Consider the following 14547-nt stretch of genomic DNA (forward strand, 5'->3'; position numbering starts at 1 on the left):
CTAAATTAAAGGAATCTAAGCCCAAACTCGAATTAACTGATCCAATCAATTAATTAAGTCAAATCTAATAAATTAATCCAATTAATTTAAAGTTGTTTAAACTCAAAATTAATTAATCCAATTAATTAATTCTTCAACCATCCATCAAATGGATTATTAAATAAATGATCCAATCATTTATATATTCTCATTGAATTAATTTAATCCAATTAAATTATTTTATTTCTTGTCGAATTAATTCCAAATTAATTCCACCAATTCCATAGTGATTTGTGTGTGATTCTTTAGGTTCACCCTCATTTAGGTTTTGGCATTGTATCCAACACAAATAATCAACTAAATCTAATTTAATTAATCATTAATCGAAAACGCCCGTCACTATGGACGGTCGTCTTGCAATGGTACATGGCACTAGAGATTAGGTGAATTTTGGCGTGAACATTTAGGCTCTCGAGTTCCATACAGGTACGATCCTTCCATCGTCCATCTCTTGGCCTTAGTCTAGGACATGAAATTAGATGCCAGTTCCCATCCTGGACCAGACAACTATACTGAATACTTGAGATGCGTTTACTCTATTGATCAACAAAGGAAGGCATTTCCTATTCGACCAATCGCTATGGGCATAGACCTAGAAAGTCTAAATCATCTTAGAACGCATAGGAGATCTAATTTCACATTTTAAAAAAGGTCCAAGTATAATTAATCCTTTGATTAATTAGTTTTTTATTTTATATACATTTACTGTTAGTTCATTCTATTAGTTTTTGATCAATTATTCACTTTATCTTTCTTTTTTCTATTCAATTAGATAAATAAATCAAAATTTTAAATTATACACACTCAGTGCTTCAATTGCTAGCGAGAAGATTCATACAATATCTGTTCGTTGCAAGGAGTGGAAAATAAAAATCTTATGCCACCACAAAACCACTGGAAGCACCTGTAAAATGCTTAATTGACCCCAAAAGACTCTTTGCAGCGCCAAAATGCCTAATCCTGTATACACCTGAAGCAGCTGTTTGTGGTATTATCCATTGTATGGTTGCATGACTTCGGGTGCTAAGTTTAGCAGGTCTGGACCAAATGAAGCGGAGGCAGAAATCATCATCATCATATGCAGGCCGCCAAGAATCCTTGCCTTTGAGAATCTCCACCAGCGCAAATGTACCTTCAGTCATGAGGTCATTTCTGGGACATGCTGACCAGAAAACTACCGTTACATTGTCACCTCTCTTAAAGGTGGAGTTCTTGGGTACATCTAAGCTGACGTCCCCAAAATTTACACCAAGTGGAGTTGCATCCATCACAACAGGTGTAAGTAAGCTTATTTGCTTGTTTAGCAGATCTGGAGGTTGTGGCCCGGATTCCACTGATTGTCCACTGATAAGGGCTGCTGCAAGTTTCTTGAACTCCTGAATGTAGCCGCTAAGAGTGTGAGGTCCATACAGTGTTGAGGCACCCTGAAATGGATTAAGAGCGCTATGTTAGTTACAAACTTGAAGAGGAGATTTGGTTAGTTCCAGGTGGGACATTGTTAAGAATTACACCACCGATATGTAATTCCAGAGATTTGATTATACCAGTGATATGTATAAGGCTAACTGTTTTCAGAATACCACTGAAGCAGAAAAGGACTTTCTGCAGTCAAGAATTATGTACTAGATTAAGCATTGCCAATTTTATGAAGTCAAACATTTTCTGAAGCTTACCACCAGAAAACGTTAAGTGAACTAATATGGCAACTAAAGTAATCCTACGTAATATTGACTTAGAAGTGACTAACCTCATATCTCTGTATCTGGTATTCCTCAAATGTTGTCACATATTGTGAATATGTATTTGTCAAACCCGCTATCACTACATGGACATTGCTACCAAACTCTTTAGTATCTCCACTTGTCAGAACCGTTTTAACAGCATCACGGAGCCGTCTTCCAGCCATTGTGGTGAACTCTGGCAAATGAAGGTAGAAAACAATACTAGTAAAAAATGAGATCTATTCACAATGAAAAGTACTTGGTAATTTTTCTTAGTATAACTTAGTCAGCTCTTGGGTCCATAATGGCAGAGCTTGTACAGCAGTTCACAAGATCAAAACTTGGATTCTAAAGGCCAAAAGAAGGGTGCAGTTTTGACAAATATTCTATGATATGATATGTAGAGCAATTAAAAATACAACGCTCATTTGCTTCGAAGGAGCAGAATCCAATAAGTAGGTACATTTTGTGCAATACTGAACAGAAATAGGAACTAGTTTAAATTCTAGAAGAAATAACCACTTACATCCTATTTACAAAAATCAAAACAGAAAAGCCCAAGAAATTAGTGTTCAACAGTCCTCAACAAACACAAATTCCTTTGAGTCATACTGAAATCTGAATCAAGTCCAGGAACAGCCAACTGTAGCCAGTTCCTAGTTCACAGCAGTCTGCTTCAGCAAGCAATGAAAGAAAGGATGCTAAGAAGCATCGGCTGAAGCCAGAAGCCGATTTTATAAATCATTAGACTCAAAAGTGTTGCATTTTATTAATGCAATCATCTATACTAGTAATAGGCGTATCTGTGAGAAGTTAAACAGAAGGAAAAGAAGCCAAGCAGTACCTCCAGGCACACTAAGAATCACAAGCTGCCCTATCCTCAGAATCTGAACTGGAAGTATGGAAGGCTGCAATGGAGAGAAAAAGTTATCATAAATGAAATTTATAGGCTATATATAAGATAATGCTAACATATAATTCAAGCAAAAAGTAAGACAGTAGCACGTGGAACTGAGGGAGAACAATAAAACAGCATAAAGAAACATAACATTAAAACTAGAAGTTCAATTCATAAAAAGGTTAAAGAGTGTATCCACATGATTAATTAGAAATAAAGTCAACAAAAAAGTTAAGTGAGAAAACCGATGATGTTGTTTGAATAATGGAAAAAGCAACAAGAGGGGCTACTGTTGCTGTGCAACTGTCAATGTATCAATGAGCCTAGTCCTTTTACCATGCAAAATTAAATCCTCATTCAGTGCCTTGTGAACTAAGTTGAATGTGAACGTAAAAAGGAATTATATATTGCCACTTAATTTTAGAAATGACGTTGACTTAACAAAGTGGAGAAAAGGGTATAGCGAACCAGGCAAGCAGGATAATGCTTTGATCGGGGGAGCTAAAAATACATTCTTCAACTAAATTCGTTCAAACATTGAATGTAGCATCTGCCCTTCCTCCTATATTGATTCTTGACATGTATTATTTTGTCTAGTTAACAATGAACGCAATATAACAACATAAAAGAGAGATCCACATATAACCCTTGCATGCTCATGAATAACACTTGAGACAGTGACAATGGAATTTTAAACTTCAGAAGTGCATAATATATGTTCCCTGTAAATTCAGTTTGCTAAACTTCTCATAATATCAGGCAAGTACCAGGACCTAAATGGAAAACCATTCTAGTTTCTATCAAACAAGATAATTAGTTAAACTGGATTTTCTGAAGACTACTATTAAGGTCTGGAAGATATCAAGGTCCTTATGATACAAACTAACAAATTTTGGTAGGATTGCAACTGACCGCCCAATCGTAAGGCTGTTTCATTTCACCAGTATCAAGCAGAATGGGTTTAGGATGTTGACAGTCATTTTGTTCCTTGCCTGGAGTTTTAAGTACGTTGCGGACGAGTCTCCAAAATGCATTACCCTGAAGAAAGGGAGCATTAATATGTGGAACATGAAAGCACATACAAATATATACAATCTAACTGACATACACTGTCATCCCCTTGCTTAAAATCAAAAGCCCCAGGTCCATCAGTTGTACCAGCAGCAAATGCAAACCCCATTGCTGCAGGACAGGTTTTTACAACATTGGTACCTCCGCCTTCCTTTGGAATTGTCACATCAAGTTTGGAAAAATCAACAAAAGTATGACGATAATCGATCTTCCCATTTAATTGCTCAGATGCTGCATTAAAAAGTTCCACTGCTTTCCTGAATTGTCTCTCCCCGATAATACGTGTGCTTTCAAATTCATCAGGATACCTGCCAAGCAGTTCAGTTCAGAGATGGAATTTTTAACCTACAGTACACACAATCATTTTTATGTTTATCAAGTAAAAATCAGGGTTTTGTTACTTTTACTCAATGCAAGAATGTAGAAGTACACATACCCAGGTCCTCGGCCATAGCATAACTCATTCTTTCCACCACAGGTACTATGATTGAAATCACAAGGTAAGCCTGTATCTAAACAGAAGGCTCCAAGCACATTCGGACTGACATCACCGCAATTGGTTTGACAAAATGCAGATACAAATGCAGGCATTTCAGTCTGCCTGAGAGCACTTCTTACACGTTTTGCAAGGCTTGTAAACTTGATGGTTGATTTGCCTGATGAGGAATCAAAAGAAGCAGCAAGTTCTAGTAACTCATGATCTGCATTTGGACCACCAAAAAAATTGTTCATAACTAACAATTTCAGGACAGACAACGAGAAGACCCTCAATTTATCCCTCCTCTACATCCCTCCCTACATCTAATCAAGGTGTTCTCCTATAATTAATTGGCAAACAACATGTTCAAGCAGTGACCAAGCCGTATGCACTAGGAGGCACAAAAAGGAATAAAATCAATGGAATTTAGATAAATACAGGCTAAAATTCAACTAAACAAAAACAAACAACTTTCCTTCGAGAATCAGCATAATTTAGGAGGAAAGACAAAGTATCTAACATAATATACTGGAAAACATGAAAAAGCGCACTTGCAAGAAAACTGGTGATAGTGGATTTACACTTTTTTGTTAATTACAGATTAGTACGATTTATCAATTATACTAAACATAGAAAACAAGAGAAGATAACTAACATAACCTTTATAATCAAGCTCAGAATGTTTTATGCCTTACGTAAGCATCGTGAAGAAACTAATCCAATATAAAAATGACAAAACATTTTTTAACTCATAAGAGAACCTTCTTATGTAAAATTATTTAGTAGCCAACAGTACAATAAGCATATTTAAGAGTTTAAGGCCAAACAACTGGCGTGAAGCTCAAACATAGTTATCACGATTCCCTGTTGTTAAACTTCTACAACTGAAGCAAACATCCCCATGTAATTCAAAAGTGTTTCTATTTCCAACATTATGCTGAAAACTTAAATGGAGAAATACTCAAATACTTACGAGTGTCTTTAGCAAGAGGAATAATGCTTGAGATTCTTCTGGGGATTTTGTTAATCTTAGATACATCAGTTGATATGCTTCCACCATTAGTTTGCTCAAACCAGTCTTCCATAAAGCGAGCTGATGCTCCTTTATTGTCCCCACTTATCAATGAATTTGTCCGGCTCATAGAAGTTCCATGGGTTGCAAACCAATTGAAGCTGCCAACTGGGCCCCATTCATCATCAACAAACTTCAAGAGGGTCATGTCTTTATCAACATCATACTTATATTTACTGCGTTCAGCAGCTGGATTATTGAGATAAGCGCTTGGACTGCGATTAACACCAGCATCTAAAAGCTCCCCTATAATGAGGCCAAATTTGGTGAGAATAAATAAAGGTGCAGATTCCACTATAAACAATTTGCTTTAAAGCATTATCCATGAATTCTCAAGCACATTTCTCGTAGAAAGCAAAATATGGACAATGAAGCACAAAATTCAAAACAGGCACAACAAAGAGAGCTAAACCTCTCCGCTAGTGAGGAAACTAGATAGGTTTTAAGCAATCTAAGCAAATGTGAACTAGTTATTTAATATACGATCCCACAAAAAGAATCACGCATATTTTGTTAAACTAACTCCACTCCTAGCACCATAGACAGAGCCACCAAAACAAAAAACCAGGACATACGACAGAGAATTGGTTTTCTGAAAGGTATCAACCAGAGAAATACAGCTTTCTATTAGGAAAATGGAGTTCTAATACCTGAAATCTGTGGCCCCAGTAAGGAATACATATGGCAACATAAAACATCTAATACACAACCTATGATTATGTTGGGATACTGATTCTTTTCTCTGAGATGGCTTTTATCACTGGCAGGCTTCGACGCTACAGGAATTTTCAGCAATTGAAGTTTGTTCATTTGCTTCGAAATTTTTTCTTCCACAACAATAACTTGTACATTAAACATCAAAGGTGGCCTTTAGTAAAATTCTTCTTAAGCATGCGTAGAATTAAAGCCATGAACCCATTTCACCACTCCAATATAGTTGATACAGTCATACCCATATATCATAAGAAAATCTCTTTCAGTATACATGTCAACAGTATCTGCCAAACCGACTAGAAAGCTGAAATGCAGGTTCGAAAAGGTAAGCTTATATAAGAAGGGGGAAAACCTGAAAGACAGTTTGGAAGAAATAGTAGGCTGGTAAATGCAGTAGGAGCAAATGCACTGCTTCAACATACTTATGTAACTAATTGACATAGAACAACCATTCCATTCAGCCATACATTATTTTAGCATTGATAAACTCCAATGCTAATTATAACTCCATTACCTTTATTCACATATATTGATCCAGTTCGAAGGTTATCATGAGCTTGTATGATGCTCTGCTCAATTCCATCAACAAGGGCATCAAATGATTGGCGGACAAAACCAAGGGATGTTACAAGGTACACAACATATTGAAGATAACCTCCAGGGCCAGCATGGGTATGAATGCCACTAATGGCGACATTATTTTCTGTATAGAGATCACCATACCTGCAATAGCATCATGATGCCTCTCAAATGAAATTCTATAGCATCAAGCAAACAACTATAATTGCAGGTTTTAAAATCATCTTGGTTCAATTGTCTATGGAAAACTAAACTTCCATAAGAGTAGCACTTCTTATTAGGTAATAACTACCTTGCCTTCAATCTCTCAAGGACTTTTATCGTAACCAGTTGTGATGCCATACAAGCATCAAGATTTACAAACACAATCCGTTTGCCCTGAGGCTCTGCAACAACGAAGGCGCGAGCTCGCAACCTGAAGTGAATACCAGATGCCGTCTGATCCATGTTTGCATACCCCATCATGTTAACATCAGCTGCCGGCCCAGTGATGTCATAGCTTCCTAGCCCAATCAAGTAGTTGGAAGCTGATTTTACCCCTCTACCATTCTCTACTAAGAGTAACAAAAATATTGGTAACATTATTCTAATGGATCTTCCCATCATTCCTTTACCGGGTAGCCAGTTGAATTTGCTTAATGACTTCACTGCATTTCCATTCAGCAAAAGTGCAAAATTAGTGAATACTGTCAGAGAAGAACACAAGACAAACATATCAAGAAAGCCAAAACTAAGATAAGTACTATTCCCGACAACAAATTCTGTCGCAAATGCATAAACAAAAACTGAGTTTTACTAGAATTTTGTAATTACAATCTCTTTTAAGCAATATAAAGGTAAATACTACTATTTGACTGACAAGCTTTTCTATATAAGCTGATAATAAAACTATATAATTTGAGCTGAAAACCTTAAAACAGAAACGGCAATGGCAAAGAAATAGAAAAAGGAAAAGCATGTCGATCCGCTAACCATTTTAAGAGGTAAAACGGGAAAAAAGAGGAAAGAGATCGTTCAATTTCACCGTCACGATTAAGCAATTACCCAAATATCTCGGAGAAAAAAGATTAAGTTCGCAAATTCACTTTAACAAACACCAATTCAGAAATCATAAGAAGCCAAACAGCAACCATACGATGGATATCAGATACATAAAGTATCCTCTACACATATAAATACCGAAAGCTCAAAGATAACAGCATAGGCATACTGAAATTCAAGAAAAGATAGCTGAACCCATCACTTACAGAGAAAAGAAAATCAGAAAATCTGATTCAAGTTACTGCCAACAGGCAAGACCTTCTCCTTATAGAGAGAATAATGTGAAAGGAAAAGGAAAATGGCAACTTGGCGTAGCAGTCAAGATTGCGACTTCTATTTTGGGTTCAATTGTGTGCACAGTACTATACATTGCCACTACCATGTTGGCTCTTCCCAGCAATCAAAACAATGGTCCTCTACCATTTTCATTTTGTAGCGTTTATTAATTCTACATTTGATGGTAACTAGCATGATTGATAAAGGGTAGGGTTTATTAATTCTACATTTGATGGTAACTAGCATGATTAATAAAGGGTAAATTGCCTATAAGTACACTATGAAATACAAAATTTGTTAAAATTTAGCTGCGTCCGAGAAATAGTAAAAAAAAATTATGAAACTTAATACAGTAACAATGCAATAAACTCTCGAGTAATATTACAAATGAGCAAATTATGGTTTATAATATGCGTGGCGCAAGAACATTGGGCCCAAAAGAGATTATGAAACCCAAGCTAAGCCCATCAACCCAAAAGGAGGGTAGCCTACTAGAAGAACCAGACACGGCCCAAGAAGGAGGTCTGGTAAAATACTCTCCAAACCTTAGGCTCAGATGCAAGGGCGAACTAGGACAGTCTAGGAGAAGGGATGAGCCCTCAAGAACAGAAACTCCTAAACATAGAGGGATTCCCTGCAAAATAGAAGTCCTCGCACGAAACGAATCCTTCCCCAGGCAGAAACGTGCTGTTATGAGTTGATCAATTGAAGATAAGGTTGAGTCGGGTCTTATCCACATGCATTTTGACCTTTTTTCGAAGATAAATGAGCTGTGTAGAATCCCAGTGAAGGGCGACCCCCCCTCTATATATACAGGTCAGTCCCCAATGGAGACACCTTCCAAAATCTAAAAAATTGCTTTATACTCTTGCTTTGTCTATCAACTTACATTCTGATCATAATTCTCCTACGAATTTCTTATTTATATGTCAATTTCTGATTACAATTTATTTTTACAATAATTTATTCATAAATTCGAGACTAACTTGAACGTCAGAGTGCTAACGTGTTATTTTGTAAGTTTATTTTTCAAGTTCTTTTGCCTGATTAGCCCAAATCCATCATCGAAGTCCAAGTTCGTTAGATCGATGCTAAAATCGCACGCATCAAGTGGCGTCATCTGTGGAAACTTTGAGTTAAAGATGTGAGTTACCATGAAATCCCCTAGCAATCCTGCAAACAAACAAAAAGTTGTGGAGGCAATTGGCAACAATTAGACTTTACAGGTCGTTTCAAGAACTTCTCTAACCCCGATTGGTGGAGGATCCGCCCCAGCACTCCCTGCACCAATGCCACCCCCCAAAGTGGGTGATCCTATGGTTGACCCCCCCCCAAGGCAAAGTACCTCTTCGGATACACGGGAGAGATCTCTCCAGCTTTGCTAGGCGCAATCTGACAGATGGTTGCTGCAGCAATTCAGGAGTAGATGGCAGTATTTGTTCTGCCCGCACAGCTCCCGTAATGGAAGCAGGCATCCTTGAAGAAGGAGACGCCCCCGTATCCAGTGTCAACTGGTTGAGAGACAGGCGCCCCCTCTAGCGGGCCCTCAGGAGGTCTCCCGATAACGGCTGGCACAATTGGAATGCCTGCAGAAAAGTCTCTAAGACGTCCAATACCAGATTGTAGGGCCCCCCGAAACAGTAAGGTGTCCCTTTTTATAGAGGCAGTGATAACGAACTTCCAGCAAATTGCTGCACCCCGGCTATTGATGAATATGATAGGACGACCAATCCTCAAGAGCATCTCTCACATTTTGAGAATGTAGCTCTTTTACATAGGTACCCAAACGGAATCAAGTGTCGCATTTTTGTTACCACTTTCGCCAGGGCCACATAGCAATGGTTCAATCAGTTGCATGTGGGAGCAGCAGAAAGTTTCCAAGAATTCGGATCTCTCTTTTTACACCAATTCGCTAGCAACTAGAAGCTTTGAAAAATAGAGCTTAGCCTTTTTGTCGTATGCCACCAAGACAACAAACCATTGAATGTGTACTTGTAGAGATTCAATGTTGTAGCATTGGAGGTACCCTCCGCCTCTCAAGAAGTGAAGGACAGTGCTTTGTCACAAGGACTCTTGGACGGGGACTTCTTCAAGTCCCTGGCCAAGAAACCCGTCAGAAAATTCGATGCCCTCCTAGCTCGTGCAACAAAATATATCAACATGGAGGACGTGCAAGCTTCTAAGAAGGAGAGTCAAGAAGAAAAAAGGAAAGAAGCTAGGGAGGAGGCCCCCTCTAAGAAACCCTGAACTGATTTTCGGGATAAAAAACCACCCCTCCAGAGGGTTAATGCAGTATACACCCCCTTGACAGTACCTATCACTCACGCCCTTATGGCAGTTGAAGGGCTTTGCCTACTAACTCGTCCCAAGTCATGGAAAAAAGGCTCCCAATATCCTAAGTCCAACAAATTCTATCATTTCCCCAACGATTACAGTCATACCACTTAAGAGTGTCGGCATCTCAAGAATGAAATTGAAGACTTATACAAAATGGATATTTACGGGAATACGTTTGTTGGGAGAAAGCTCGAGCAATCGGGCCATACTGAAAGCAAGAAATTGACAAAGGAAAGAAAGTAAAAGTCCCTAGCCCCGGTCTCTCCCAAGTGAAGAGCATAAAAATGGATTTGGGGGAGGATTGAGGCTAATAATCCTCCCCGTAAAGGAGTTATCCGAATGATTACAAGAGGCCCAAGTGGAGACGACTCCCAATATGCTAGAAAGGTTCAAGTCAGAGAGGCGCACGGTATAACTATAAAAGAAATATGGGATGTCGGGGCGATGGAGGGCACCCCCCTCATCCAGTTCGAAAAAGCAGAACGGTCGGGTCCTAAAAGCTCTCGTAATGATGCTATAGTCATAACAACATTATTAGCCAACTATGAAGTATGACGCACCTTCATAGATTCGGGAAGTTCTGCGGACATATTGTGCGGAAAGGTATATGAGCAGATGTAGTTATGGGATACTCGCCTAGAAAAGGTGAACACCTCCCTGTACGGTTTCACAGGAGAAATGGTTCATCCTCGAGGCATGGTTTCGCTCCCATTAAGTCTAGATACTGGGATTACTCGAAATGCTTGCTTGTTAAAATTCTTAGTGGTGGATACACCCTCAGTATACAACATCATCTTGGGGAGGCCCACCCTCAACGCTTTTCAAGCGGTAATTTCCACTTATTAAGTTTCCCACATCTGGACACGTAGGAGAACTACAAAAAGACCTCCTCTAATCTCAAAAATATTACGTGGAAGTTGTATGCAAAGGGAAAAAAAGAAACAAGGATGAAATGGTTAAAGAGGCACCCCCAAACAAGCAAGGGCAAGGGACTGTAGAAGATAAAGAAAGTGTGGGGACGTCCCCCGAGGTTGTGCCAGCTGAGGAATTAATGAACGTTGAATTTTATACTCGGAGATCCGAAAAAATTTACGTGAATCAATTCTCAAATGGAGGATGCAGTACGTGAAGAAATAATTCAAGGTTTACTTTGCAATGTAGACATCTTTGCATAGACCTCTCAAGACTTAAAAGGGATTGATCCTAACATCAGAACCCACCATCTCAATATAGATCCCAGCATCAAGCTGGTAAAATAAAAGAAGAGACACTTTGGGCCTAAAAAAGATAAATAATCTAAGCTGATGCCGCCACACATCGAAGAAATACAATTCCAGAAATGGCTATCCAATGTCGTATTAGTAACTAAGCTAGGGGGAAAATGGAGATTGTGTATGACTTTAGTGATTTCAACCAGGTATGCCCTATCCTTTACCACGAATTGATCAACTGGTGTTCCACATCAGGATGTAGATTGTTAAGCATGATGGATACATCTAAAGGATACCACTAGATAATGTTGGTTGCAGAGGATCGTAAAAGAGTCAGTTTCATCACTTTCACTGGAACATTCTATTACGTAGCCATGCCATTTGGTCTAAAGAACGTAGGGGTTACCTACCAATATTTGGTAGATAAAATATTTTGCCTATAAATTGGAAAGAACATTGAAGTGTATGTGGACAATATGCTAGTAAAAAGTAAGGAGACCAAGGACCATGATGCAGACTTAGAAGAAACATTCTCTGTTCTGAGGAACTATAGACTAAAGCTCAACCCTGGAAAATGTGCCTTTAGAGTAAAAGGGGGATGCTTGTTGGATTTATGGTAACCCAAAGAGGAACCGAGGTTAACCTCCTCAAGATTAAAGCCATTCTAGAGATAAAGGCGCCCTCCAACATTAATAAAGAATAAAGACTAACTGGGAGGGTGGAAACACTCAGCCATTTTATCTCTAAGTCGGTAGAGAAATGCTTGCCCTTTTTCATAGTCCTATAGAAGGCGAAGAATTTTGAGTGGGACAGTGCGTGCCACCAAGCCTTTGAAGAATTCAAACGATATTTAGTGGGGCTCCCTCTACTGGTGAAACCATTCCCAAGGGATACCCTTTATGTGTATTTATCAGCCACCCCTCATTCGTGAAGATAACGGAAAACATATGTCGACTTATTACGTCAGTAAAGTACTCAAAGAGGCGGTAGATGTCAGAATAATGTAAAGTACTTAAAAAGTCAATTAGATTGGCTTAAATGTAATTTATTAAGACGATTAATTGATATCATATAATATTATTTTTAAGTGAATAAAATGAGTATTCGCTTATTTTGGCATCTACTTTGTTATGCTCATTATGTATGTTTGCATTTAATACAACACTACAACAAAGCTCACAAACCAATTGACAACCGTGCAGTTGGGCCGCGCATTGGATGGTGGTCATGAAACAACCGCCAAAAGGTTGGGTTTGAAACATTCTAAGTTAAGGACCTTGAGAATTTGCATCGAGAGTCCTATGGAGAATTCCACTAAGAGTTGCATTCAATTGGTGAATACTATGTTTCATCGGTGACAAACATGGGGCGTCTATGCGATCTTGGTGGGTTGATTGGTTAGGTGTCCAATCAACTAAACTAACTCGCGAGGATCGTCATATGGAAGCTTTGGACACTTGATCTATATGACTCGAGTCCCTGACTTCGATAGTACGAAAGTAGTCGTCGGACTTGAGGAATCACGGCAGTCATGTGCATACGATTATTGTATCTTGGTCTGCGCGAGAGGTGATTGTTTCATAGACACGATCATCATATACCTTATCCAATACAGTCGGAGTATGTAACAAGGACGATGAGTTTCCAGAAAGGATCCGTCCCCTATCAGTATGTGACAGAGGTATCTCCTATGTACTTGGAGATGCGTTCAAGCTCTATGTACCTGTGGGCTACAGTCGTTGATCGAATAGGAAAAAGTGGTTCCTATATGGAGAAACTTGGAGTAACGATCTCAAGTATTAAGCATAGACGCTTGGTCCAGGATGGGAACCGGCACTTAATTTCATGCCCTAGACTAAGGTTGGGAGATGGTAGATGGAAGGACCGTACCCGTATGGACTCGAGAACCTAAATGTTCACACAGAAATTCACCTAATCTCTAGTGCCATGAACCGTTGCTAGACGACCACCCATGGTGACGGGCTTTCTTGATTAAGGGTTAATCAAGAATTATTAATTAAATTAGATTTAATTAATAATAGCGTTATACACTGGCCAAAGTATAGCTGAAAGGTGAACCTAAAGAGTCACACATAAATCACAGGAAAGGGACAAGAAATTTTGGAATTAATTCCACAAGTGATTGGATTATTTAAAAAGAGAGATCCATTGGATGGCAAAGACCCAAAAATAAATTAATGGCATTAATTTATTTTAGGTTTGTCCTTATTATTTAATAAGTTGGATCTTATTTATTAATAAAGACAATTTGAGCTTATATATTTAATTAGATTAAATATAAGTTGGGCTCCATTAAATGGATTTTTATTAAAATTAAATTTAAATAAAAATTCATTGGGCTTGTATTTTTTTTTGTAAAAATTGGCCAACATGAATTATTTTGAGCCCATGAAAAATTCCATGGAAGGAAATGACTAGTGAATTGCAATTCTGAAAAGTGCAATTCTAGCCATTATTAGGGGTATCTTTTTATTTGGAATAGAGAGAAATATACCTTGGAGATAAAAAATGTCTTTAGAATTATCAATACAAGATATATATATATATATATATTAAATTATTATTTGGAAATTAATTATGATCATTTACACAACAAAAAATTCCCCCTCTTCCAAGGAGCATTCTGCCACCCCTCTCTCTATCACGCTGATAGGATCGCATTTTGTGCTAATTTCATGTAATATTTTGACCTATTTTGTGATCAAATGCTTCTAATTAAATATTATTTTGCAGCATTAGGACAAATGAAATGGAAAATGAAGAAAAGCACCAAAATAGAAATTTGGACAAGACTCAAACTCAATTTTTGGCAAGAATTTGGAGCTGCTTGGACTACCTTTTGATGAATGAGAGTTTAACTAGGACTATAATTTTATTTCCATTAAGTCTTTTAGTTCAATTAGGAATCTACTCTTAATCCTAGTAGAATTATGTATCTAGTTATTATATATAGGGATGTAATTTACTTTATGGGACAACTTTTGAACTCTTCTATTTCTCTACTTTTTATAATATTTTCTTACTTTGCTTTTCATGCGTTCTTCCATCAGCATGTCTAGCTAGTTCTCTTATTCTGGTTGAAGATTTGG

General features: G+C 38.0%; 1 protein-coding gene across 2 annotated transcripts; it reads right to left on the reverse strand.

Annotated features, from left to right (window-relative positions):
- Positions 1-826: 826 nt before the first annotated feature.
- Positions 827-8050, reverse strand: LOC105164019 (Neutral/alkaline non-lysosomal ceramidase). 2 transcript variants are annotated; one of them, XM_011082564.3, is made up of 10 exons: positions 7820-8050; positions 6865-7219; positions 6508-6716; positions 5181-5525; positions 4166-4385; positions 3767-4037; positions 3571-3696; positions 2605-2668; positions 1787-1956; positions 827-1463 (listed from the first exon to the last, which is right to left on the reverse strand). In XM_011082564.3, the coding sequence occupies exons 2-10, from the start codon at positions 7176-7178 to the stop codon at positions 915-917; spliced, it is 2268 nt and encodes a 755-aa protein (XP_011080866.1). In that variant the 5' UTR covers positions 7179-7219; positions 7820-8050; the 3' UTR covers positions 827-914. The 2 variants fall into 2 exon arrangements, with proteins under 2 accessions (XP_011080866.1, XP_011080865.1); XM_011082563.3 differs by having other exon boundaries at positions 4166-4430; positions 7820-8049.
- Between the last annotated feature and the right edge of the window lie 6497 nt (positions 8051-14547).

This window comes from Sesamum indicum, linkage group LG6 (assembly GCF_026168435.1).
Source record: "Sesamum indicum cultivar Baizhima isolate 11 linkage group LG6, ASM2616843v1, whole genome shotgun sequence".
Taxonomy (NCBI): Eukaryota; Viridiplantae; Streptophyta; class Magnoliopsida; order Lamiales; family Pedaliaceae; genus Sesamum; species Sesamum indicum.

Bases quoted from the DNA above. Each gene is read 5' to 3' on its own strand.
- LOC105164019 (XM_011082563.3), bottom strand. From the start codon at position 7,178: ATGATGGGAAGATCCATTAGAATAATGTTACCAATATTTTTGTTACTC. The intron at 4,038-4,165 runs GTATGTGTACTT...ACTGCTTGGCAG, and splicing joins TGCTATGGCCGAGGACCTGG to GTATCCTGATGAATTTGAAA. The intron at 1,464-1,786 runs GTTAGTCACTTC...AATCCATTTCAG, and splicing joins ACCAGATACAGAGATATGAG to GGTGCCTCAACACTGTATGG.